Source organism: Podarcis pityusensis, assembly GCF_964106645.2.
Source record: "Podarcis pityusensis genome assembly, chromosome: 1".
Taxonomy (NCBI): Eukaryota; Metazoa; Chordata; class Lepidosauria; order Squamata; family Lacertidae; genus Podarcis; species Podarcis pityusensis.
This window is the reverse complement of record NC_138028.1, coordinates 76,647,867-76,673,945: the sequence shown is the minus strand read 5'-3', so window position 1 is coordinate 76,673,945 and position 26,079 is coordinate 76,647,867. Positions and strand designations below refer to the sequence as shown.

The following is a 26,079-nucleotide window of genomic DNA, read 5'->3' as shown; positions in this document are numbered from 1 at the left end:
CTGATTGGCGTAGGAGGGGAAACAGGCATGTTATGGGTGTGATGGGAGTGGATCCAAAACTCTCCCCTTTCCCCAGTATGCTGGGAAAGAAAGGTACACCATCCATATAGCTGGTGCATTTCATGTCCCTCCAGACTCCCCACCCTCATGCCCTTGCCACTTCTTCTGCCCTGGCTGGCACAAAAGCAACAGGCCTCAGATTTGGCAGTTCTTTGATCACATATTCCTCCTCCCCACCACCATTGTGTTGTTCTGCCTGATAACTGGCTATCAGGTACTGTGTCATGAGTAATAGGCATGCCACTACTAGGCAGGTGCTGCCTGAGGCAGCCACCTCACCCAACCTCTTGGGTGGGGGAGCTCTGCATAGCATCAATGTGCCCATGGAAGGTTTGCCACAGATGGACGCATACTGCCTTATGCCCTGACATTGTTGTCATTTCAGCGCTAAGTGAAGATGTACCTGTTCATGGCCTTTTAGGTTGTTTTTCTTTTTTTAAGAGAGTGGAAGATGTGGAATTATTTGAAAGGTTCCAGATATTTCTATAGGTGGCAACAGTGGTCTTTATTTTTTTTTTATGTAACAAAAATGTGTGGCTCATAATTGAGCCTAATGCAGTGGTTTTCAACCAGTGTGCTGCGGCACCCTGGGGTGCCTTGAATGATGGTCAGGGGTGCCATGGCACCACTGGCGTCTCTCCCTCTTTCCTTCCCTCCCTCCTCTGATGTCCTCTAGCGTCTTTGCCTCTCAGAGGCTTCTGTGGCTGTTTGTTGCAGCAGCCCTGGCTACAAGCTCCCCAGGCAAATGGTGCCTCTGGGGCTGGCCAGGGGTTGCTGGTTGCCAGGAGCTGAGGCGGCCTCGGAGTATGCAAGGAAGTGGGTGAGGGAGCCCAGCCAGCTAGCCCACGAGCCCTTGCTGTTAGGAATGGACGGACAAGTGGGAAGCCCAGCAAACAGGCACTGCATTGACCTTTCTTGTGCTTGCTGTGTGCAAGGCCTGTGCTGAAGGGGAGCCTTTCTGCCATGCAGGCCCGACAGTGCCTGCTGCTGCCACCTGAGGTAAGGTGCTGGCCTCACATTCTACTTTGGCCGGTCTCTGCTGGGCCAGTAAGGCTGGAGGCATGGTCTTCCCAGGCCCCTGTGGAGCAATGTGAGGAGGCACCTCTCTTTGGAGCGGGGAGGGGGCAGCTCAGAGACCAGGGGTGGCGGCTGTGGCTGCCCAGAGGACTCCCAAGGAGAAGGGAGAGTAGAAGAGGCTGAGGGAACACTCCTCAAGGGAGGATATTAGAAAAAGCATAAGAGGCTGCCAGCTTTGTAGGCAAGGGGTTATATAACTGGGCTCCTGAGCCCCACGGGGTGCTGTAGAAAGATTGTAGTTGGTCAAGGGAGACATGGACTCAAGAAGGTTGAAAACCTCTGGCCTAATGAACTTATTAGTAATGAATGTTTTATTTATTCTGCTTGCAGGATGTGTTGGGCCAGATAATATACCAAGGAAGGTAAGTTGCAAGTCTGTTTGTTTTGTGTCCCTTTTTTGCTGAATTGTAAATATTCAGTTGTAAGTTTGCTTTACTTTGGGGAAAGGAAGTGCAAAATCCCAACAACTTTGTTTTCTATTGCTCTTTCAACTATTGGAGATAATCTCATCAAGGGATCCATCATGATAAACAGTTTTTGGAATGTAGCAGAATTAGGACTGAAATAAAATGACCTACCAAAATTAGCTCCCTTCTGCTATCTTCCAAAATATATGTGAGTTATTTAGTTATTTAAATAGTTCATAACCTGCCCATCCTTGGTAACAATACTAGAATGGATTGTAGCAAAAACAAACAAACAACAAAACCCCCCACAAAAACAAAGCAAAGCAGAATAACCATAAATAAAACAAGTTTGATTTTCACTTGATGTTATATGACATCAGACAATTTAACCTTCGAGCCACAGATGCAAGGGAAGGTTTTTCCTCTGCACCCATGACTGGAAGTGCAAAGAAATGATCTTTATTTGTAGCCACAGCTTTTAACAGGTGCTCCTTGATTTTGGTTCCCTTTTCTGTTGCTGAACAAAAAAAGGTGCCAAATTTAAAAAGTGCCTATTTCAAGCCAGGACTTGTAAGGAAGATCCTTTATTTGTACCTCAAGCCATGGCTGAAAAGAAAGAAATGGGAGTGCTCTTAGAGTTACCCCAGTCCTTCCTTTTGACTTTGGTGCTACAGCTATGATGTCAAGTGATGAACAGGTGGGTGTGTTTATACCCCAATGGCCTCACGGTGGGTCTAATTAAGTGCACAGACTGAAGGTTCCCCACTGCTTCTGCCAGGAGAAGGCATTCACCCAGAGGGTGCTGCCCAGGAGAAGTTAAAGCAGACATTCCACAAACCTCATGGACAGAAATTTTTTATTACAGTTGGTACCTTGTAGACATGCACAAACTTAATGTGTTTTACCTTTCCTGAATGATAGTTTGGGGAGGAGTTTGAGTTTGACTGCAAGAAGTGCAGTTGCCTGGAAGGAGGCAGCGGTATTACCTGTGAACCCCTCAAATGTCCATCAGATGATGATGTCAGCTGTGAAGGAGATGGATTCTACACGATCACTGAAGTCAATCCTGATAACAAATGCTGCTCTAAAACCACTTGTGGTAAGTCCATCTTGGTAGCCCTTTGCAATTCAGATACCTGCTTTGGAGCAACCAATGGTCAATGGTAGAGCAAATACATGAGCTTGCATTCAGCATAGTGCTAAGGTGAAGGTTCCGTCAGTGCAAGGATTCCTCCTTGTGCACCAGAGTGTTCACCCCCTTCCTGTCCCTTGTGTGCCCCCTAAATTTGCCCTGGAGCTTCTCCAAGGTTTTTGGAACAGCTTTGGGGATGATATGGGACGTGCACAGGGAGAGGAGAAAGGGGAAATCCCTAGTGCTAATCATTGCCTTAGCACAAAAGGTTTAATACAGCCCATGATGTGTATAGGGCTATAGGTTCACTTCCCAGTGCTAGCAATTTTCAGACAGCAGAGGTACAACAGACTAGAAAGTCCCTGTAAGTTCATTGGTCTGTTTCAGTGATTAGTTGTTATTATGCTATTTTGTTTTTTGGGAAAAAAAATAGCCAACAAGCATGTTCTAGCAGTAGCAGTTGGTGGTGTGGGCAGGGCAGGGAAGGGCAGCATTGCTCACCTGGCTTTGCAATGCCTCGTGGTTACTGCTCCTTACAAGGGGGAGAAGGAGCGAAGCAGCAGGGAGCTCAGTACAAGTGAAGGCACAGCAATGGGAGTGGTGGATTGGCCCCACTGGCCAGAAAACTAAGAACTGAATAAATACTTTCAATTACAGTTTCCCCAACTATGGGAGAACTCCTGTTGCACAATGCATGATTACTTCACTGTTCAATATTAATTTGCAAGATGCCTGGTTAATTCACTGTTCAGTACTCCTGGTTGAACCCAGTTTAAGGAATTTCCCCATGTTTCTGCAATATCATTTTGCCCTTTCTTCTTTACAGTATGCAATGCCACTGACTGCACAACAGAGCCTCCTAAATGTCAGCCAGGGTATGAGTTACTTTCTGAAGTTCCTGAAGGCCACTGCTGTCCTGATTACCGATGTGGTAAGTCTGTTTTAACAAATTATGAAAGGATAAGCATGACACATCACATTCTGGTCCTAAGCATGCTTAGAAGTGAATCTGGCTGTTGTCAGTGGAATTTGCTTCCCAGTTGTATCCTTAGCTTACAGTCTAATGAAGCAGTAGCCAACCTGGTGCCCTCCAGAGGTCGCAGGACCACAGCTCCTACCATCCCTGACCACTGGCTGTGCTGGCTTGGGGCTGATGGGAGTTGTAGTCCAATAACATCTGGTGAAGGAAGCATGGTGGGGAGCTATATAACACTGAGTACATTTAAAAAAATTATCCAGTGGTTTAATATAGAATATTTTAAATGTTGCCTTCTTTTTTTTTTGTAGTTCCCAAAAACGTTTGTGTGGCTAACGGTAATGAATACACGGTAAGATTTCCTTTTCTTCCTTAGTCTGCTAACAGAAGTTTCATGAAGTGATTTGTCTATTTGTCCATTTTTGGAGCCCAGTTGCACAGCCAGTTTTCTAAAGAAAGGACATCATTCCAAAACACTTAATAACACATTTCTATATACATCTACTCAAGAGTAAGTCAGACTTGAGTTCAACAGGGTTTGCTCACAGGAAAATATGGCTGCCTTAGGCTGCAGCTACGAGGAACTATCTCCATTGAACAGAGTGGGACTTTCTTCTGAGTAGACAGTAGCATAGGATTATACAGTCGTACTTTGGATCCTGAATGCCTTGCGACTCGAACATTTTGGCTCCCAAATGCCACAAACCTGGAAGTGGGTGTTCCGGTTTGCGAATGTTCTTTGGAACCCGAATGCCCAACGCGGCTTCCACAGCTTCCGACTGAGTGCAGGAAGCTCCTGCAGCCAATCAGGAGCTGCGCCTTGGTTGTTGAACATTTTCGGAAGTTGAATGGACTTCCAGAATGGATTCTGTTTGGCAACCAAGGTGCGGCTGTACTGTGAAATCAGTAGCAGTGTATGAAGTGGGTAGAACAGCAGAAGTAGCCTTCCACTGGCAGCACTGCTGTTCACAGAATAGGGCAAGATGAGGGGCTGGTGAGATTGAAGTGGGACTCCGGGTTGGTAACAGTGGTGCTTCACATCCTCATGTACCTGTGGAACATAGATGTTGCCAAATCCAGAGCTCCCCCAGGCTTGCCACTTTCTCTCACTGCCCCATCTGCATCCGGGAGAATGAAGTGCCTCCACCACTGGGAGGTTAGTACTGCTGATCCACACCCACCCGCACCCCCCGCACTTTGCTGGTAACGATCAAATGAACAAGAGTGTGAATTGAGCAAGGATAGATATTCAAGAGGGAATTAGCAAGAGATGGAAACAAATTAAAATTAAATTAAATCTAAAGCAACTACTGCCACTGGGCCACTCTCATGTTATTCCATTATTATTTTTTTGGTAGTCATTTTGTACTAAAGTAATATAAACAGGTCTGCTTCATACTTTGCTTTGCTCATAGTTTATCTCTTGCTCCCCTATTCCAGCCTGGCTCTCAGATCTTAGGAGATAAGTGCCAGAAATGTGTCTGCACAGAGGAAAAAGACAACAGTACTTCGCTGAATTTGATCAGTTGCAGCTACATCCCATGCCCAACGACGTGTGACCAAGTAAGCACCATCCACTTTAAGAACAAAACCGAAAACCAGTTGCTATGATTATTATTACCTAGATCTAGTTCATTCTGGTTTCAGACCTGGGCTTGGGACTGAATCAGCTTTGGTTGCCCTGATAGGAAAGAGATGGAGGAGTGCAACCCTGCTGCTCTTGCTTGATCTCTCAGCAGCTTCTGTTTCTTTTTTTTTTTTTAATGATATTTATTAAAGTTTCAAAGAAAAGATTACATAAATAAAAAGAGAAGAAAAAAAGAAATAAATAAAAAGAAAAAAAATACAAAATACAGAAAAAAGATAAAAAACACTTAAAAAACACATCAATCTTTCCATGCCTTACATTTCATTTCCTTGCTTCCCTGACCTCCTCACACCTCCCTTTTTGTGTTCCAGTTCTATTAGTTAATTCAGCAATTCCTTTCCCTCTTTGTTTTTGTCTTAATCCTTTAACTTAATATATTATAACTTTGGATTTTCACCTGTTAACAATCCATTTTTACATACACCTTTATAACATTGCTGCTAAAACCACTTAACTTCATTCTGACATCATTCTAACATTCATTAATTTTGCAGTATTTCTGTAAATAGTCTTTAAATTTCTTCCAATCTTCTTCCACCGACTCTTCTCCCTGGTCTCAGATTCTGCCAGTCATTTCCGCCAGTTCCATATAGTCCGATCTCTCAGCAGCTTCTGATACCACTGACTATGTTATCCTGATGGATCAGGTCTGTGGGGGCACTGTTTTACAGTGGTTCCATTCTTACTTGCAGGGTTGTATCTAGAAAGTGGCACAGGGAGACTGCTCCTTGGGCCCATAACAGTCCCACAGCGCACTATTTGGCCCCCAGTGCTATTTAACATCTATATGCAACCATTAGAAGTAGTCATTGGGAGTTTTGTGGCAAGGTGTCCTCAGGATGCTGAGGATACCCAGCCCTAAAAAGGTAAAGGTACCCCTGCCCGTACGGGCCAGTCTTGACAGACTCTAGGGTTGTGCGCCCATCTCACTTAAGAGGCCAGGGGCCAGCGCTGTCCAGAGACACTTCCGGGTCACGTGGCCAGCGTGACAAAGCTGCATCTGGCGAGCCAGCGCAGCACACGGAAACGCCGTTTACCTTCCCGCCAGTAAGCGGTCCCTATTTATCTACTTGCCCTCGGGGGTGCTTTCAAACTGCTAGGTTGGCAAGCGCTGGGACCGAGCAACGGGAGCACACCCCACCGCGGGGATTCAAACCGCCGACCTTTCGATCAGCAAGCCCTAGGCGCTGAGGCTTTTACCCACAGCGCCACCCGCGTCCCGCCACCCAGCCCTAGTTCTCCATTATATTTTATTCAGGAGAGGCTGTGAAAGACCAGGACCAAGTACCTGGATGCATTGGTAGACTGGATGAGGGCAGCCCTGGGAAGACAGAGGTCTTGTGGGTGGGGTGGTTCTCAGATCCAGGAGATAGACCAGTTGCCTGTCCTGGATGGGCTAACACTCCCTCTGAAGAAGCAGATACATAGTTTAGAGGTATTCCTTGAACCATCATTGTCACTCAGGTGGCCTGTATGGCTAGGAGTGCCTTTTATCCAGTTCCCTTCTACTGGTATGCAACTGGATAGGTATAACTTACCCACTGTAGTCTGTGCGTTGGTAAATCCCAAGATTGAATTATTGTAACACACTCTGTGTGAGGCTGCCCTTGCATCTATTGTATGTTTTAAATTTTAAATTATATATATTATATGCTTCATTGTTGTAAGCCACCTTGAGACCACATGGTGAAAAGCAGCATATACGTTTTAAAATAAATTTCAAAAAAGTGGTAGCACCTTCCCAGGTATTTTCCCTCCATCACATGAGGTGGGGGGGGAGAGGAGAGGTGTGCCCTCCCTAGCCCCAACCCCTCACTCACATCACCATCACCGCTCCCACATTCTTCCATGTGCTGAAGCTGAATTTCTGGAGCAGGGAGCCTTTTCGTGGTTTGAAACCTTGATCTTCCATTATTCATCTCAAAGTGGTTATATACGCCAGCACATGTAGGATCCATAGCAGTTGTCATTATCTGAACTGGCCCATAAACATTGTCATTTTGTAGATCTATAGGCTGGATTTTACATATCTGTAGGTGGGGCATTGGATTTTTTTGTAGGGGGAGGATAGGATGGAGTATGCAAGAGTGGTATAGTTGGCTGGATGACTAAGAAGCCTGAGCAGGAGCACCGCACATGGCAAAGCTTTGTTGCAGATCCCATATCATAATTGTGCATCTCTTTCTCCCTAGGGACATACTCTTATTCATCAGGACGGTGAATGTTGTGGGGTGTGTGTGCAGACAAGCTGTGTTATACGAACACCTCAGAATGATGTTTTCATCTTAAGAGTAAGTGTTTTGTGTTTTAAAGAGTCCTCAAATAGTAAAGATTTTCTTGTAATTCTGAACTTCTGATGCAGGAGAAAAAGCAACTAGCATTCAGAGAAAGAGACTGGCTGCAAACGTCGAAATTTATAAATAAATCCCACATACCCTTATGGCACCCAAGTATCTGTGTGAGATCCTAGTGATGTGCATTAGTTTTAAAAATAAATGAAAGAAGAATCAAATGCATTTCTATTTATTTTATATTTGCTTTGTGGGTACATTCATTTTTATTTTGAAATTATCATTTTTCAAATTTGACATGTCCAATCAGCATGAACAATGGCAGTGATGGTGCCTTTGAGAGAGCAGTACGCTGCCTGCAAATGTTAGTGGCTGTGTGACAGCAAAGTTATAGGTAGGCAAAAACAAAAGGAGATCACCCAAAGTTGCAGGGAGTTAATTGCTACCTCTTTCTTAACTGCCTCTGCAATGGATATCCTTTGTCCAAATTGAAATTTGGCAAAGCAATCACCCCAAGAGGGTAGTAAAAATTCTGCAAATTTCATGCCATTTGGATGGAAAGCATCAGGCTACAGGCAGCAAAAGTTCAGGCATGTCTTCACCGAGAGCAACAGGAAAATAAAAACAAATAAAATTAAAATCCGAAAAATATTGGCTTTTGAAAATGATGGAGTCCATGGAACTGGCAAGATTAACAGCAAAGAATAGAGATCAAAATGACAAAAAGTATTTAAAGAACTACTATAGTGAGAAGAAAATACGAGCAGGAGTTGAAATATGAGCAACAGTGGGAATTATTAGGACGGATAGGTCAAAATGGATGTATTGAATAGTATAGGCGAATTATGCAGCATGGAAGCTGAGGACAGGAAGTCAATGATAACGTAACTTACAGTTTATGTTAAAATTTGTAAAGTTTTTTTGTGAAAAATTAATAAATGGACAAGTGAAGCAAAAGCAGTTAAAAGCAGATAAAATGAAACAAATATGGTTTTAGTAGTTAAAACAAAAATATTTCCCCCATTTGCACTTTTCAAATTTCTCTCTCTTTCCCTTAGCTCCCTATTCTTCTTATTCCACTTATCTGATGCTGACAGTTTACAAAAGCTTCCTTGCTTAGTTACCAGGGAGTGGTTATGGTTTGCTGCAGGTGAACAAATGAGTGCCTATTTAGTTGCAACTCCATCCTTAATCACTCCCTCACATACTTATTTTCTGTTCCTTCATTCCCACAAAACTGGCCTCAGTCCTGACTGGGACTATTCTTGGGTAAAGAGTCTTATCTTTCTACTGCAAGCTCCCTCCAACCCCAATACTTTAACCTTCCTTATGGGCCCTTCTACCATATTGGCTGCTCTGCTATTCATAAGAAAATACACATTTAGAAAACAGGAAGATGTTTTGCCAGTATTTAATTTGTTTCCTTATCTTGAATAGCCTGGTGAGCAACGGAGTGCTCCACACGACAACTGCACTATTTACAGCTGTGTGAACATACATAGGCAGCTGGTCTCCTCCACCTCTTCAATAAGCTGCCCAGCATTTAACGAGGAAACATGTCAGCCTGTGAGTAAATACTGAATATACATATTCCATCTTGTGAAAACTCCTTTAATTTGATTAGCCCACCCTATGAGCAAGAGCGGTTACAGTTGGATTTTGTGTTGAATTCTTGGCTTATCTGTCATTTTAAAGTGATGGCTGTGAAAGAAAGAAAAGATCCTGCATGGTTGGTAGTGTCATATAAATGCAGTAAGGTAAAGGTAAAGGGACCCCTGACAGTTAAGTCCAGTCGTGGACGACTCTGGGGTTGCGTGCTCATCTCGTTCTATAGGCCGAGGGAGCCAGCGTTTGTCCGCAGACAGCTTCTGGGTCATGTGGCCAGCAGAACTAAGCTGCTTCTGGCGAACCAGAGCAGCGCACGGAAACGCCATTTACCTTCCCACCGGAGTGGTACCTATTTATCTACTTGCACTTGGACGTACTTTCGAACTGCTAGGTTGGCAGGAGCTGAGACCGAACAACAGGAGCTCACCCTGCCGCGGGGATTCGAACCACCGACCTTCCGATCGGCAAGCCCTGGGCTCAGTGGTTTAGACCACAGAGCCACCTACTCACTGCATTAAACATGTTCTACACCCCATGAATTGGATCCAGACCAAGTTAGCTGCACTTAGCTCTCATGGAAATCAAAGTCATGACTGATGTAGGTGTAGCTACATTCTTCGTCTGAATCTGATGTAGTGTAAAGAAAATATCTGGTGTATCTTTAGTTATATGCATAAATTGCTTTCTTAATAATTTTTTTTAGTCAACAGTTCCTACTGTTAAGGATTAAAGGTTAAAAAAAAGTTTAAAGGGAACAAAAAGAAACTATTCAACACACATAGACTTCTAAACCAAAGGTCTCACCCCACTGGTTCTTGAACCTTACTTCATTGTCAGGTTGGGGGCTTTGCGCTGTTCTAGTTGGATATGCAATTCAATAATACATTTTTCTTCCTAGGACACCATTGCCTATTTGCCCAGTGGCTGCTGTAAAACTTGTAAGTATCATAAATTATATATCTATGCCATCTCTCTATGTGATAAATAAATAAGCACAGTGTTTATCATACTCAGCCATGAGTCATCTCTGAGTATGGCTTAGTTGAGTATCACCCAAACAAAAAATAAAATGGGCCAGTTTGCTTTGATTTGCAAAGTATATTCAAAAGAAGAGGGTTTGCATATTTTTACTGTAACTGCACTCTTAATATCTTGCTTTGGTTTAGATGCTCAGCTTTATATCTGGGCTCTCCTGAAATATGGTACTTTTGTCCTGCAGGTGATTCCAACCTTAAAACTAGCACATAGTGAGGGGATGCTTAGTACATCCTTCCCTAGCCTCCTCTCCCACATGGCTAGGAGCCATTCAGGCTGCACTCCTGCAAGGCTGCACTTTCCTGGGAGTAAACCCCATTCAAATCAACGGGGCTTACTTCTGAGTAAATATATAGAGGATTTTTGTGTCAGTTGTGTTACCAAAATGCATTTAGGGCTAAATATTGGCTGAACCTTTACATTTCTTGAATAGCTACATACTATGGCAGGCAAGTAATTTGGTGCTACTCATAACTCAGTCCAGATGAGCAAAAAAGCTTGATGTTCCGGAAAACATTTGAATAAAGGTTTTTTAAAACATTTTATCCTGCAGGCAAGCCCAAAGATAACCCAGTACCAGTGCCACCTTGCTCTCTCTCTGAAATGAAGGACTATATCGTTCATGATGGTTGCCGTTCAGCAGACATGGTCCCTGTGGCCCAGTGTGAAGGACATTGTGGAACTTCCTCAATGTATGTAAAGCCAAATTACAATAAGATCCTGCAATGCATTTGTACCCATTTGTTTAATTATTCAAATTTAGTAATGTAATCAAATTTACTAATGTGATTTTTTTGCAAGTAATTTCTCCTAACATAATGCATTTCTGTATGTTTGCATTAATATCTTCACTTTTATGCACACACAAAAATCAGATCAATTCGTATTTTGAAGAGTAGCTATGTTTTGGTTCACATGTTGTTCTACAAAGTGTGAATTTGACAGATTTGGCTTTAAAATGCACGCTGAATCAAATTTCTCCTCCATCTGTAATTGGTAAATATGTATAGGACTGTAACCCCAATCTTTTAGCTGCTATGCTACACCAACATCAAAACTTATTTTCTACTGTGAGAGCCAATTTGATTTCAATACTTCATACCCTCCAACATTTATCCATTGAAAATAGGGGCATCCTAGGGAAAAGTGGGACATTCTGGGATCAAATAAGAATGGCTTCTGAAAATAGGGACACTTGGAGGGTCTGGTACTTTGGTCTCTTGATCCTCCGTCTTAAAAAAATAAAACCCAGAACAACCAACTAGCTATGGTGGTATAATTAGAGACAGCACATTATTTAAAGTGCATCATCCTCGATTCAATAGTATGTGGAAATACCGGAATCTTGTCATTTAGCAAATGAGTTGTGCAAACACGAGTTTCTCCTAATATCACCCACCACTAAAATTGCTCATAATTTCAATCTGTGGCACAGAGTAACTCTTTTTCACCTTCTTGTGCTACAAAAACAGATACTCTTCTGAAGCCAACTCCATGGAACACAAGTGCACTTGCTGCAGGGAGTCAAAAGTATCCGAAAAGGAAGTAACACTGGTGTGCCCTGATGGGAAGAACAAGAAACACAAATACCTTCAGGTGGACTCTTGTGAGTGCCTCAACACCGACTGCAACAGTTCACACTCATCAAACGAGTCCCAGAAGAGCACAGAAGAAAATAGCAGGGAAGACTCCCAGGAAGATGAACTGAATGCTGTGGCTCGTGTCAGGAGGGCCATTAGTTCGGTGAAGAGAAGGATGGGAATATAATGAGCTAATCAACAGGTTACAAGTGAAAAGAAAAGTTATACAGGGACAACCCATGGTTTCATTTTTCACAAATAATTTTGCGCTTGCCCTTACTTTCCACGGGCCTCTTAAATCTGTGCCCTCTTTGACTGTTTCCCCTTATGATCGCTTTATTTATTTGTGTTAAACAAAAAAAAAAGTGCAAGTCGTTTTTCCCTGAGTGTAACAAAGTTTTATGTTTTGGACTTTTGAATCGTTTTCTTTTCTTCTTTAAATAATTAAAAGCACATTTAAAAACTGAAGTCTCCGCATCCAGTTTTGTTGGCAAACACCTGCACTCTTGGATTTCCTAAGCCTGTGTGAGCAGGAGCTTTGCTTTAGGAGTTCGAAGAGAAAATGGCAAAATCTATACATTTACTAAAACAACAAATGGCCTGTCCACACACCATTTGTGCTCCATGGGTTTAGTTCCCTGGTATTTTTGTTCTTTTCAATGTCCCTGGGTGGCTTCATTGAACTTTTAAGGAGTTCAGTAGCAGCTATATGCTGATGATAACTAGCTTTCCCCTAGAACATTCCCTCTCAAACCAGCCCTGCATTTCCAACTGCCTGGCTGCCTGTGATTTGTGTCTCATCAATAGATATATAAGAGGGCAGTGATTTCTGTCATAGGCAGCACTGTTTTCATTCTGCTGCAGTTCAGTTTCACCCAAATACTGCTATTCATCTTGCTGGCTGCTATTCAGTCTAAGTCATAACATACATTTATCTCAGTATAATGGAAATGCCAAGACAATATTTTAAAATATCATTGTGATATAAACAAATGGCCATAGGGATAAGGTACCGCATAGAAAACCCACAAGGCCTGACTGAAAGCATCCTGCATGGATAAAAGAGTCAGGCTGGGCACTGGATACGGCACAAGGGTTATGGAGCTTCTACAAGCCAAGGTTCCTAAGCTTCGGGCTTTTCCATTTGGGAGTCAGAAATTAATTTTTAAAATAGGATGTATATGTTCCAAAACATCAGCTGATTCACTCAACGTCCATACAAAACCATAGTAGTTAGGCATAGCTTTTTTGAAATAAAAGTGAAACATCAATGAATATTAAACTATTACTGTTGTCATTTATTTACCTCATGTATGCTATGGGGCATCCTAAACAAAAGTTATATTGAAGATTTAACTTTCATCATAACTATCTAGAATTTTTACACTTCCTCGTTTTTTTAATTTTAAAAGAAAGTTAAATTTTAAAAGAAAGTTAAGGGTAGTTGTAGTCACAGTCTTAAATGTTTTGCTGGTATTGCAGGTCTTGGTTTTCACCACTACAGGGCAGCCTATGGCTGAACATGTAAAAAGGTGTGGAGTTTCAGTTTAAAAACAAAGACAAGGACTTGCATGGGATTGTACTTTGAATGTATTTTTTCAATATTGTCTGCAAAATTCAATTATCTAGAAGTATACATAATAAAATTAAAATCTGAGATGCTCATAGCATGGTGCAACAATGAATAAGTTGTCAGTGTCAGCAGCCGTCCAAGAAAACACTTTAAATTAACTCATTACAAATTCACTTGTGGAGACACAGTATGACAGCAGAGAAAATAATTAGCCATTTGCAACTTATGAGCCGTGAATGTGATAATCACATACCATAGGTAGTAGGTGCAGTCTACTCATGCCCAACAGCTTTCTAATAAATGGATCAGACACAAGACAAAGGTTTCAACTAGCAAAATATCATTTAAAAGCATGGCATATAGCCAATATTTCTTAAATTTAACAAGCATTACATGTTAACCCTGGATTTCCACTTTGAAAGCCATTTAGATTTGTAACATTAAACTACCTATCCCAAGGTGATGTGGCCTATTTATGACATCAGAGCTGTTAACCCAATGAAAGGCAAAGGGGAGATTCTCATGCAGAGGGCCTATTAATCAGCTTACAATGGTCCACTTAAGGCTTCACAGAACACACTCACACACACTTACAGAATATTGAGCAATGGCAGCAAGAGAGCTCTGGTATAACGAGAGGTCATTGGAGATCTGGGAGGGTATTAAAAAAGCAGAAGTTGAGGGAAGTGCTAGTTTATGACACGAGTTGCTGGAATTTGTGTGTGACAGCCTCGTGGTGAACCACTGAACTGCAGGCGGCAATGTTCTCATTGAAGAACCTTCCTGTACTGAACTGACTCATCCAGGTTGACTAATGAATCCTTATCAGAGGAAAGGTGTATAAAGGGCTTCCTGTTCAAACTGAGCCTTGCTTAAGGAGCATGTTTCTGTATCATTGGTTATCGTTTTGTCATGACTTCTGGTTTTCTCCTTGTTCCCACCACCTAGTTTGCCCTTCAGTCCTGACTACTATCCTGTGTCCAGTGACTTTAAGTTCACAGTTCCTGGGTCACTTCAGACTACTGTCATGGCACAGCCCTCTGGAGGGAGGTCTAATGACACAACCAATGGATTTTCAACACAGTACTTCTGTATATGTCATCAGATGATGCTATCCTTGTGGCATGTTCTAGGTTGCAATCAGCAGGCTATAGCATAAAGACTTGTGCTGCAACAACACTGATAAAATCCATATGAGAAACCGTGACCCCACTGTGGATATTATTGCGGCACGCTTTAAAGCTGTTATTGCTGTGCTTGGAGAGCTGTGTTTCCTTTCCTTATGTATGTATCAAAAGTTAACCAACAGCCACAGCCTTTTTGTAACAGAAGCAGTACCTTCATAACTCCTACTGTTCTTTAGGTGTGGTGAATCAGCTCCAATTTACTGCCTTCATGAGGTAAATCATACAGTTAATTTTTAAGCTGTTCAGTAACCGAAACCAAACACTGCTCTGTGGCAAATGATCCATGAAAAATGTTGTTCCAAAGACCATAGCTCTGTGACAAATGGGATTTATACCTTAACTGGTTTGTAGGCCAGAGGTGAAAAGTCATAAATTTTGACACGTCAATCTACAGGGCAAAGATATTTATGAAACATCATTGGTACTAGTTCTCTGTCATAGTGTCTATTCAGATGCTGTTGACTATAGGAAATTCCAGTGATGGTGATAATTACTACAATTCCTAAACTGAAAAGCACAGTAATTATATGTAAATGATGCAGGCTCTTGCATATAGGCGTCAAGCACTGCACAAATATTTGGAGATAGCCCAAGCATGTATAAGTCCAGATAAGCTTTGCTCGATCCATTGTCCTACAAGCAAAAGGAAAAAGCTGTTATCAAGGGTGTGCTATGATCAACTCCCGCCCGGAAACTGATCAACTCCCATCCGGAAACCAATGTCCCCACTGTGGAAGGACACGTGGATCCAGAATTGGCCTCCACAGTCACTTACAGACTCATTGTTAAAACCGTATTTATGGAAGACAATCTTACTCGGCTACGAGTGATCTCCAAAGAAGAAGAAGATGATCAAGCAATACTGATATTAGGAGGCTTCATAAACATGAGGGGGCTGTGGGCTCCACTGGCTAGCCCCAGCACCACTGGCTATGGGCTTGCTGGATGTGTAAAGAGGCCCCAAGAGGTTGCTGAGGAAATGAAGCTTGTGGACTGAAGACAGTTCACAACCCCTGGTGTAGGGCCATATTTTGATTATTAAGGTTCAGGACTCTTCCACTTCTGGTCAGGTGCCAAGAAATCCTTTCCAGCTGGGTAAAAAGGAGTTTGCCAACTGTCAAATGCTCTGTGGACTGCCCCAGTCCTTTAGGCCTGGATCACCTAAGGTGTGCATTGAAGCAATTTACCACAGTCACAGTATGCTGGATCAAGAGGCTCACTATTTTTAGTCTGGAAGGAGAAAAGCTTCAAAGGCCAAGGAGATAGCTTAAAAGTAACTTGCTGGCCACCTTCCTCTCCCACCTGAGAAGCAAGAGAAGTGAAACGAATAGAAGAGAGAAAAGTCCTTTCATGACCATGGGAACTTCCTTCTCACAGAGTACAAATACTGAACAACTTGACCCAGGAAACTGGGAGCATGCACTAATACCTAGAGGCAGATTTCATGAGATCCCAGGCCCACAGGAACCCACCCCACTGAGATGGGGAGCCTGGGGAGCCTTTCGTAGAGATCAAGACTCTGTTCTACCCAGCAGGGAATTGCTTCCTGGCACCTGCCTAGAGTTGAATCAGTTCCAAGCTTGAATAAACCTAAGATTCAAAGATTAAATTTGAGATCATAGAATCCAGGAACCAAATGCCTTTTGTCATTTTATATCTGAGAGGGGGGAAATGGTTTTCTTTCAGTCCTCATAAATTAGTAAGGAGGAAATCTTACGGCTCCCTTTTTTTAATGCCAAAATAATTGTACCATATAAATGTGTCTCTAAACCCAAGAAAGAAATCCTGTCCTGGCAGATATTTTTCAGCTTACCACCTTGTATAGGATAATGGGAATGAAGAAGGGAGTACAGTTATGGATTTTGTTCTTTCTCTGCAGTTGCTGCGAGGGCAAAACTTTGGTGCAGATAGGTAAGAAAAGTCTACTACTGTTTATATTCCATTGTTATATGTCTGATCTGATCTTCATGTAAACAAATGAAATAACTACGGACATAATCTAACAACCCATAAGTTTAGGCAAATTCAATTAATTTCAGTTAGAAAAATTAAGCACTTCTTTATCCCTTTTTTATATTAGTGGATGTAAAAGTGCTCAGCTATTGCTCAGACTCAACTAACTTGCTGCACTAGTGGAAGCCAGCACAGTAATTCCTAATAGTTCAATGAGGCTTCCCCCTTGTCTCCCCCATGTGGCAACATGCTTTCCCCCAATCTGTTATGGAGTTTGAGAGAACCCCCAGAACAACACACAGAGGGGGCAGGGAGAGGGGAGATAATTCTGTCTGGCAAACAGTGGTTGCATTGACAGGGATAACATATTAGCGTGATGTTGAATTCCACCCTGTGTTTCTAGTTGCATAGCGTACACAGATAGAGGTAGAACACTAAGCAATACACATGCACCCTGCCTTTTGTCCTTGAGTGTCTCTTCACTAGCTATCCTTTGAGTACTGAGAAGAGACTTGGTTTAGATAATTTATACTGCAAGATAGAGTAGCCGTTTTATTTTTATTTTTTTAAAGAAAACAATGTCACATATTTTGTAAAATAAATGTAAATATTGAGAATGGAGTGCTGTAAGTGGAAACATGATTGGTTCAAAACACCATAACTGCCTTTCTACAGTTCTCTGTCTTCACAGGTGACTTGGCAAACAATGGGGAAAAAGACTTGAGTTTTCAGGGATCAGTTCTTTCACGTACTACCTTTTTCCTGTTCTTTACCAATATTTTCAGATTTGTATATTTGAAAACAATCTCTTTTTGAAGTTTATTTATTTATTTAGAACTGAACTGAATAGTCTCTGCTTTTGATTTTGAGTCCAAACAAGAAATAGTGATTGACTGGCTCCCCACCCCGTCACCCCGCTAACACCCTGCACACACTTTCTTGACAGTAAGGTGTATGGAACTCAAATAGGATTTCTTCTGAGTAGATATTAATCACATTGATCCTGTTTGGCACAATAGTTTTCCCTGGCTGTGTCTTCTTTCTTCAATCTGCATGAGTCACAAGGAGAGATTTCACCCAATATGGGAGCATGGAATGAGTGATATCACAATGCTAACTCATCAATCAGATTTGGCTGTATGAACAGAACTGGAGCCAAACTGAATGTGAGAGCTAATGTGAGCAATCTAAACAAACAAGCAATTATCATCACCATCACCACCATCATCATACCATAGCCTACAACTCCCATGATCCCTAGCTAGCAGGACCAGTGGTTAGGGATGCTGGGAATTGTAGTCTCAAAACATCTGGAGGGCCGAGGCAGAGGAAGCCTGCCATAGTGGCTAAGTAATAAGAGGCTTTATTTATTTCTCTTTTGAAAGGACCTTGAGTCAAAAGAATTTAGCTTTTATTGGATGTTGTATTTTTCCGATTTATATTGTTAGGTTGTGAGCTGCTTTGCGAAGGCCTTGTCCTTGAAAAGTGACATATAAGATCTAGATCAATAGATTATAGTGATGAGATGATAGTAATGATTTAGACCACTTTTCACTAAACAGTCCCAGAGTGGGCTAACAAAATATCAAAAGTATAAACAAAATACAACATCATTAATTACATAATATTATATCACATGGAATGGCCAGTTGAAAAAAAAGGAAGACTAAGATATTCATGAAAAATAGATAGCTTTAGGTCAGCTTTATTTAATACTGACTTAAAATCAGAAGTCAATGTTGGGCTGATATATCTATAAACTCAGTGTTGGCAACAAACTCTTTATATATATTACACAAAGTGCTTTAAAAAGTACAGAGCCATTGTCGTTTATCTGTCACAATTCCTGGGACCCCTGTTTCTATAAAGACTCCCAGGCACTTCAGCATAGCTTAGAATTCTGTGTTATGAGGAGAAAATAAATCTTTAACAAAACCCTCCAAATTCCAAGGTATTTCATAATACTGCAGAGTTCACTGGACAGGAAAGAAGTGATGTGAACTGTGATAGCCTTCTTTCTTGGTATTTCCTACAAGTGTCACATCAGTATGTTACAAGGCCATGTCCACTGTCCTCTCTGTGCCCCACCCCCCACTGCTGCTTGCTAGGTTGGCAAATAAGACTGTAACCCAAAAGCAGTCCGTCTATTCAAATATGAAAAATTCACTGAAATAGAACCCCCTCTTGCATGTCACAAAGCACGCCCATTGACAGTGTTGTGCAGCCTAATCCTGAAGAATTTGGGTCTAATCGAGAGAAGGCTAGGCTCATTTAAGTCTCATAGAAATCAACGGGACTGGATCACCCAACTGCAACCAAGTGCCACTGAAAACAAATTATTATTGACCCAGGGGCAGCCCATCCCATTTTGCTGCCTGAGGCTAAATGGGAAGGTGGTGCCCTGCATGCATGCCGCCCATGCCCTCTTGACGCCCCTGCTAAAGCCTCACTTACCAGGGTCGTGCAGCTTCTGAGAAGATCTTACAAGAGCCCCGCAAGATTGCTCTGTGAATCCAATGATCCAGCTCAGCCAGGAAGAGGGATGTTCAAAAGCATGATGGACACATACATGTTTGCCCATGTTGAAGATCTGTGTTGTTCATTTCACCCTCTCCCTCAAAAAGTTCAGACTCTGTTTAATTAATTAAACTTATTGGTCATTTTTAACTTAAATAACTAAGCAACTTACAGTAAAAGCAAGCAACCAGATACATTAAAACCAGGATAAAAGAAAACACAGAAAAATCTAAAGACAGTTCTGGTTTTTTTGTTTTTAAACTAGATTAAAACATCCCACCCACTCACAGAGGCTATGGATAATTAAAAGCCAAAGAGATCATGAAAAAGGAACGTTTTCCTCTCACACCTAAAGATATGTAACTATGGTGCCAGGCCATATAAATAAATGTTTGCAGAGCATTTTATCATTGCCACCATCCTTATTTTCTCTGCAGTTCAGCGTCCTGCTGTCACCACAAGTGAATGTTCTACTTGGGGTAATTTCCACTTTCAGACATTTGACAGTGCAAAATTTGACTTCACTGGAACTTGCCGTTATGTTTTTGCTTCACACTGCAAAGACAGTCATCAGGACTTCAGTATCCAGATAATGAGAAGCATCAAGGCGGGGACTGCCATCTATTTCACGGCCACTATAGATGGAGTGCTTCTGGAGGTCAAAGAATCAGGCATCACAGTAGATGGGAAGACGTGAGTTGTCTCAACATCTGTTGATAGTCTTCTGTTTTCTCATGAATGCTCTTGTGTACCAGGAACAGTGTTTTCTTGGGTCTGAAATCAGAGAGCCAATGCTGAGAAATGTCATACAGTGGTGGCCCCAGATTAGGGTGATTTCCTACACTCAGGACCAACATCAGGAGCTCTCATGCTTCTTCAGGCAGCAATCATTAACATGAGCTCACAATGGCTGGTCTCTGACATGCAGGCAGCCCGGCAGGCAGCATCAGCATGAGGTCACAAGTGCCACTCTGTGTCCTTCAGCCAAGCAGCATCAGTATGGTACATATGGGTGCATATGGAGGCATATTGGTATGGTGCATATCGAGACATATTGGTCCGTCTCTCACCGAAAAGACAGCAGCAACAACAACAACAACAATATGTGAGCGCTCTCTCTCTCTCTCACGGGCGGGACCTGGCCAAAGCAGAAGTATGTGAGCACAGCCAACCTCTGCTTCCCATCATTCCCATCCGTCCTTTTGGTTGTCTGAGGGGTTGTCTGAGAGGGGAGAGATCAAAGCTGAGAAATGCCCATTGAGCTTAATTAATAGGTTGGGTTGGGGATATCTTTAATCATGAGACAACTAGGATGCTTGTTCATTTGTTTTATTTAGTTTTCTTCTTTTTCTTTCTTTTAGGATTCTTCTGCCCTTCAGTCTGAAGAGTGTCCTAGTAGAAGACCCTTACCCTTATTTCCTAATTACCTCCAAACTAGGCCTGACTCTCAAGTGGAATTGGGGTGACACTCTCCTAGTATGAAGCTCCAGTTAGTTGGATTTGTTTTAGTGAATTTTAATACATGTAAAATGTGTTGAGTAGCCACAGTCTTCGCACACTGCCATCTTCTAGTGAAATTATGAACAAAGGGGATACACATAAAGCTAATTTATTTATATAAATATTCATTTTGTGAGCCCTGGAATTATGTTTGGAGTGAGACAATTACACAACTCCTTTCTGGTTCTACTGTTGAGAATGTCAGGAAGATGGCAAAGTTTTACTTAGTATCTCTGACTTTATCACTAGAATAGGAAGCCACACAACCCAACACCAGCTTGTGTGCTTAAAAATTGACTAATTACGGCCTAATTGTGGCACAGTCATTTCTTTCCCCCTTGAGATATATATATATATATATATATATATATATATATATATATACATATACATATACATACACATTGTTTAAAAATAAATAAGAGGAGTATTTAATTCCATGTTCAGAAAGAGAATTCAATGGAGTAAATACTATCCTCTGTGTGGTAATACCACTGCAGCAATTGTGCTCAGTTTCCAACGGGGAAGCCATCATGGTGTCCTCCAGATGTTGTAGACTACATTTGCCTTCACCCCTGACCATTGTCCATGCTGGCTGGGGTTGATGGGAGATATAGTTCTATCTGGAGGGCAGCTCAAGCTGAGACCGTACTATGCATTATAGTTATGAAGGTGTCTGTATATATGTGTGTTTAAAATGTTTGTCTTTTTGCCTATTTTTTCTTAGCTGGATTTAGAAGATACTTACAAAGGGAAAACATGTGGTTTGTGTGGAAACTATGACGGCAATGATAAAAATGATTTATTCCTGCAGGGTAGGATTTTTAAAATATATATAATTGGCTATTATTATTATTATTATTATTATTAGAAACCATCACATTTGTATCCTAACCATTTTCAAAAGATCTCAGGAATTGTGGCTGGATTTGTGGAAATATTTCCCCATTTTACCCTCAAGACAACAGAGATCATGACTGGCCTCAGCAGTGAGATATATAGCTGAGATACATACATACATTTGGGGTAAAATCTAATCACTGTCCTTGGTAAGGTAGCCTAGGGTGAAATATTGAGTGAATCTGGGCTGATATCTGAACTAAACAAAGGAGGATGTGAATTTGTCACTCAGAACTCCTATTTCACATGTAATAAGGTATTCCTCTTGGCATTCTAAGCAATACCTTCTGTGTACAGGCTGACTGGAAGATAAATGCCTGCTTCCTTTTTTCTCTTTATGCAGAGCAATTGTACACACTGTGAGTACAGATGCAACTATTCGCTTATTTATTCATTTGTAAAATAAATTAAACTATAACGGTACAAACTATATGCTTTAAATCATGGATGGGTGATTGCTGGGTTCAAAACTGAGAGTAAGGCTGTAATCCTAAACCCGCACATTGACCCTGCACAGTAAAGTCCTATTACTGGTGGGATTTTACAGGCTATCCACTATTCCCATGGCAGTTTGGAAACCTTCAGAAAGTAGATGATCCAACAGAGAAGTGTTCCGATGTAATGGGAGACAAAAGAAAGCAGCAAGACAACTCTCAACAGCAAGATAAATGCAAAAATAGATACGTAAGTTGCACTGTTCATGGTATGTGAACCCTGCCTTGCTTTCCATTTGATCCCTCTAAGGGCAGCAGCTCCTCACTGCAAATGTTTCCCTATTCACTTTAGTGGATGTAATTGCTCCACACATGCATAAAGCTATATACATGGAACTTCCCCCTTCAATGAAGTTAGCAGAGGTGACAGTGTTCTCAGCAGCAGAGAGACATACTTTGACCAGGGAGCCAGAACCTCACATGTTAAGTATCAAAGCAGCGCCACAGAAGTCAGTAAATTTATGGTACTGATGCTATACATGTAAGATCTCCAATCTCCCCCTCTCTCCCCACTACTTTCTCTCTTTGACAGAAATCTAAGTGCAAGGAAGCCCTATCCCACTTTGGGAATTGTAAGAGGGTGGTTGCTATCGATGATTATATAGCCATCTGTATTCAAGATATGTGCAGCTGTTCTGAGAAATCTTCTCCTTCTGACCTGGTTGCCAGTTGTGTATGCAGCACTCTCAGTCAGTACTCCCGGGACTGTGTCCGCAAAGGTGGAGACCCTGGAAAATGGCGATCCAAGGAACTCTGTTGTAAGTAAAGAAAGATTGACCTTTAATTTATTTAACAGCGTGCACACACGCACACACACGCACACACACTGAAACAACATGTTAAAATTGCATGTCTGAGTAGACTTGCCTAAACAGAAAAAGGATTTATCAGGTGCTGAAAACAATGCAGCAAATGTGGCAGTCTAATATCAATGGGCAGGGAGTTCCAGAGTATAGCTGCTGCCACACTGAAAGATGGATTCGTGTAGAACGAAGATTATGTGGCATTTGTAAAAGTGCAAGTTTCACAATCAAAGTGGTAAGGTCGATGAATATTATGCAATGTGATTCTTTACATAGACTTGTCCCAAGCAGATATGGGTTTATTATACTAATAGGAACAGCTTAAATTCAATAATGTCCAAACTCTGCCAGCTTAACAACAAATAGGTTATCAGAAGGAGTTCCTAATAACTGGTCTCTCTTTCCCAAGCAGGCAGCAGCAGTATGAAGTCACAATGGTTAGTCTTTCTTCATGAAGTAGGCAACATCAGCATGAGGTCACAATGGCCCCTTTCTCCTCTTCAGGCATTTTTCATTATCACAGGAACTAAAGTGCAGGACTAGCATATTCAGGGTGAGCCTATGATATTCTGCTAGCTGAGGCTAAGGACCAGATTCTGCTGCACCCCACATGCCATGTACAGAAGTGGACTGGACTAGGAGCTGAGTCTAACTTCAGCGTAGGCAACAGGATAGTATCCTCTAGTGCATCTGATGGCAGTAGGCTAGTTGAAGGGGTGTAAAAGACCTGTGGCATACACAGCGCAACTGGTCAACAGAGAGGACTGGCCAGGGGGCTCAGGGAGCGTGACACTGCTGCTGCCTGAGGAGATTGGTAGGGGTGTCCCTGGGCATAATATTCGAGAATGGCAACCTAGATATTTAGTGCACTCAGAAGTAAGTCCTACTTTACTCAGTGGTGCTTTGGTGGATAGGTTTTCAGCTTTATACAGCCATCCTTTTAATGCAACATTAACTTCAACCCCCACCCTGAAATGGCAGCCGTCTGGTGTTGCTGTCCAAAAACGTGACTAATTCATAGGCTCTCATGCAGATAATACCCATCTGAAGATAGGGATGGAAGGTTTTCTTGATTTTTGTTCTCTTGGTTTTTCATTTTCCCAATCTTAAATTCAGTTCTCTGCTTTTCTGAAACATTTTTCATGTTTTCCTTTAAAAAAACAATTCTCATGAAAATTCAACAGCATTCGGGTACGGATTTCACATTTTTGCATGCAGTTTTGACTACTGTTCACATTTTTTGCTGGCATTTTTTTCATGATATGCATTTAATGTTATCTTTCACTAATTTATTCATTCTTATCCATGCTTTCCCCTAATTCATGAGTTTTTGCTTGGTTAGAGAGCTGCATTGCAAAACTGGACTACTGCGAATTTCAAAGAATGGCTGTGTTTTGGTTTTCGTGTTGTTTTGGAAAGTGCAAATTTGCTAAATTCAACTTTTAATGCAAACTGAATTCAGTTTCTCCCTACACCACATACATTGATCCTCCCCAACATTTGGAGCAGAAAGGAACACGTACTCCCCAAGTTCCTCTTCTGCCAGTATCCTGCCCTAGTTCTTTCCCCAATTGTTATCTACTTTGGAACCAGAGTTTCTTCACTTTATATCAGAACCTCTGATTAACTATCCTTACTAAAGTGAATGGGGTCTGCTTATTACAAATCGGCTGTGGTTTGTGCCTGTTGATTCAAGGCTCAGGGAAAGACTTTGGTATGCTTTGGAATCTTGTAAAAATGGTACAACCGCAAAACATTTTCAATAAATGACATCTAACCTAAGTTCGTCATAAGAATGGAAAGAATGACTGGAACTGGAAGTATGCTATTTATTTTAAAAATCATATTATTAATTTGAAAACTATCAATAACATTTTTACTTTGCTTGGGTTTGTAGTCCTGAAATGTCCAAACAACCTGGAATATGCAGAATGTGGAAGCCCCTGTACTGACACCTGCTTCAACCCAGAAAGGAGCAAAATTTGTAAAGCCCCATGTACGGATGGATGCTTTTGTCCTAAAGGTAGAAAATTGACCTGATCTATTATCCATAATTTGCACGGCATTTTAACTGAGCAAAGTAGTATTCCAAACTTTCCTTGTGCATCCTGTCAACACTCCTATGAAACAGGTCACTGAATATGCCCATTTTACAGAGTGTGGACCAATACCATTGCTTGTTTTGTTTTTCATCATATTATTAAGTGATGTCTGCTAACAAGTGCAATAACTTTCACATATTTCCTACCAATAATAAAATTATGTGTAGCATTTATTTTTCCCCTTCTAAGCATAACTAAGCACTGTGTTTGAACAGGAAGCATTCTCGATGACATCAAGGGCAAAAAATGCATCCCAATTGGCAGCTGCCCCTGTACCTTTCAAGGCAAAGTCTATGCAGCTGGAGACACCTACGCCACCCCCTGCCAAAACTGGTACTGTTAAAAGCTTGCTAATAATGATGTATCAGCTTGAGGGAGAACTGAGAGAACTGGTTATTTTATGCTAAAATCAAAGTCTGGAGGAGATTCTCTTTCGGAAGTTCAGAACCAAAACTTTGAAATGCAACAAATCCAAGCCCATTGCATCTAAAATGTCCCCCCCCCCTGCATTTACTGGGGTGCAAAACTGAAAATCCCCAGAAACGTTCTCGGTAAAAAAGTCATCTTAGAAAGTTCAGCTCAACTCCAGCTGATTGTGGAGAGAGCAGAAAGAATTACATGGCAGCAAAGCATCTTCTTGACCAAAGTCTGTTTTGGGGGCCTAATCCAGCCCCTGTGGCCATTTATTTCCTGGGGTAAAATCCTAAAAAAACCTCAACAACTTCAACCCTAAAAAAAGGTTAACAACCTTGGTCGGCCCTTTGGTCAGCCCTCACGGCCCTTCACTTCATCAAATCTGGCCCTCTTTGAAAAAAGTTTGGACACCGCTGGTTGACCAAACAGCAATCCCTGCTTTCCACTCCTGGCCCATATTCCATGCTGTTTCAGTCAGCATTGGAGAGGAAAAGAGCTGCTGTGCTTTAAAGTGCGTTGAGCTGAGAAGCTGACTACATAATTTATACCCTGCTTCAACTTCTTGATTCTGGAAAATGTTCAGGGCTGGTCACATGTGTTTTCTGTACTATTGTTATTGAGGATTAAGCTACTCTTTCGGTCTTGTAGTACTTGCATGAGTGGAAAATGGTCCTGCATATCACTGCCTTGTTCTGGAAACTGTAAAATAGAAGGTGGATTCCACATAACAACATTTGATAAGAAGCAATTCGTTTTCCATGGCAACTGCAACTATGTCTTAGCTAAGGTAGGGGTTTATTTAAAATTGTTTGAGACCTTCTA

At 41.7% G+C, this 26,079-nt stretch overlaps 2 protein-coding genes and 1 long non-coding RNA gene across 11 annotated transcripts in view; 2 read left to right on the top strand and 1 right to left on the bottom strand.

Moving 5' to 3' along the window:
* The window catches only part of MUC2 (mucin 2, oligomeric mucus/gel-forming), a 73,121-nt gene extending 60,822 nt beyond the window's left edge, over nt 1-12,299 (top strand). The window contains exons 43-52 of the mRNA XM_080981895.1: nt 1,468-1,499; nt 2,466-2,643; nt 3,503-3,607; nt 3,964-4,004; nt 5,093-5,215; nt 7,493-7,591; nt 9,029-9,157; nt 10,098-10,137; nt 10,788-10,926; nt 11,707-12,299. Of these exons, the coding sequence (XP_080838021.1) occupies nt 1,468-1,499; nt 2,466-2,643; nt 3,503-3,607; nt 3,964-4,004; nt 5,093-5,215; nt 7,493-7,591; nt 9,029-9,157; nt 10,098-10,137; nt 10,788-10,926; nt 11,707-12,001 (1,181 nt within the window). The 3' untranslated portion in view covers nt 12,002-12,299. The remainder of the gene's footprint in view (nt 1-1,467; nt 1,500-2,465; nt 2,644-3,502; nt 3,608-3,963; nt 4,005-5,092; nt 5,216-7,492; nt 7,592-9,028; nt 9,158-10,097; nt 10,138-10,787; nt 10,927-11,706) is intronic.
* A 5,917-nt stretch (nt 12,300-18,216) lies between these two features.
* Nucleotides 18,217-19,565, bottom strand: LOC308479937. The gene is made up of 2 exons (XR_013987907.1): nt 18,982-19,565; nt 18,217-18,427 (listed from the first exon to the last, which is right to left on the bottom strand). It is a non-coding gene; the product is annotated as an uncharacterized lncRNA (long non-coding RNA).
* Nucleotides 19,566-20,035: 470 nt separating this feature from the next.
* Nucleotides 20,036-26,079, top strand: part of LOC308479876 (mucin-5B-like) — a 54,306-nt gene continuing 48,262 nt past the window's right edge. For 5 of the 9 annotated variants that reach the window (XM_081010857.1, XM_081010855.1, XM_081010854.1 and 2 more), the window contains exons 1-8: nt 20,046-20,149; nt 20,406-20,520; nt 21,272-21,359; nt 21,992-22,128; nt 22,471-22,696; nt 24,639-24,764; nt 25,059-25,176; nt 25,906-26,044. In XM_081010857.1, the coding sequence (XP_080866983.1) occupies nt 20,079-20,149; nt 20,406-20,520; nt 21,272-21,359; nt 21,992-22,128; nt 22,471-22,696; nt 24,639-24,764; nt 25,059-25,176; nt 25,906-26,044 (1,020 nt within the window). In that variant the 5' untranslated portion in view covers nt 20,046-20,078. Of the gene's footprint in view, nt 20,198-20,405; nt 20,534-21,271; nt 21,360-21,991; nt 22,129-22,470; nt 22,697-24,638; nt 24,765-25,058; nt 25,177-25,905; nt 26,045-26,079 lie in introns of all 9 variants that reach the window. The other 4 variants (XM_081010860.1, XM_081010859.1, XM_081010861.1 and 1 more) reach the window with 4 other exon arrangements.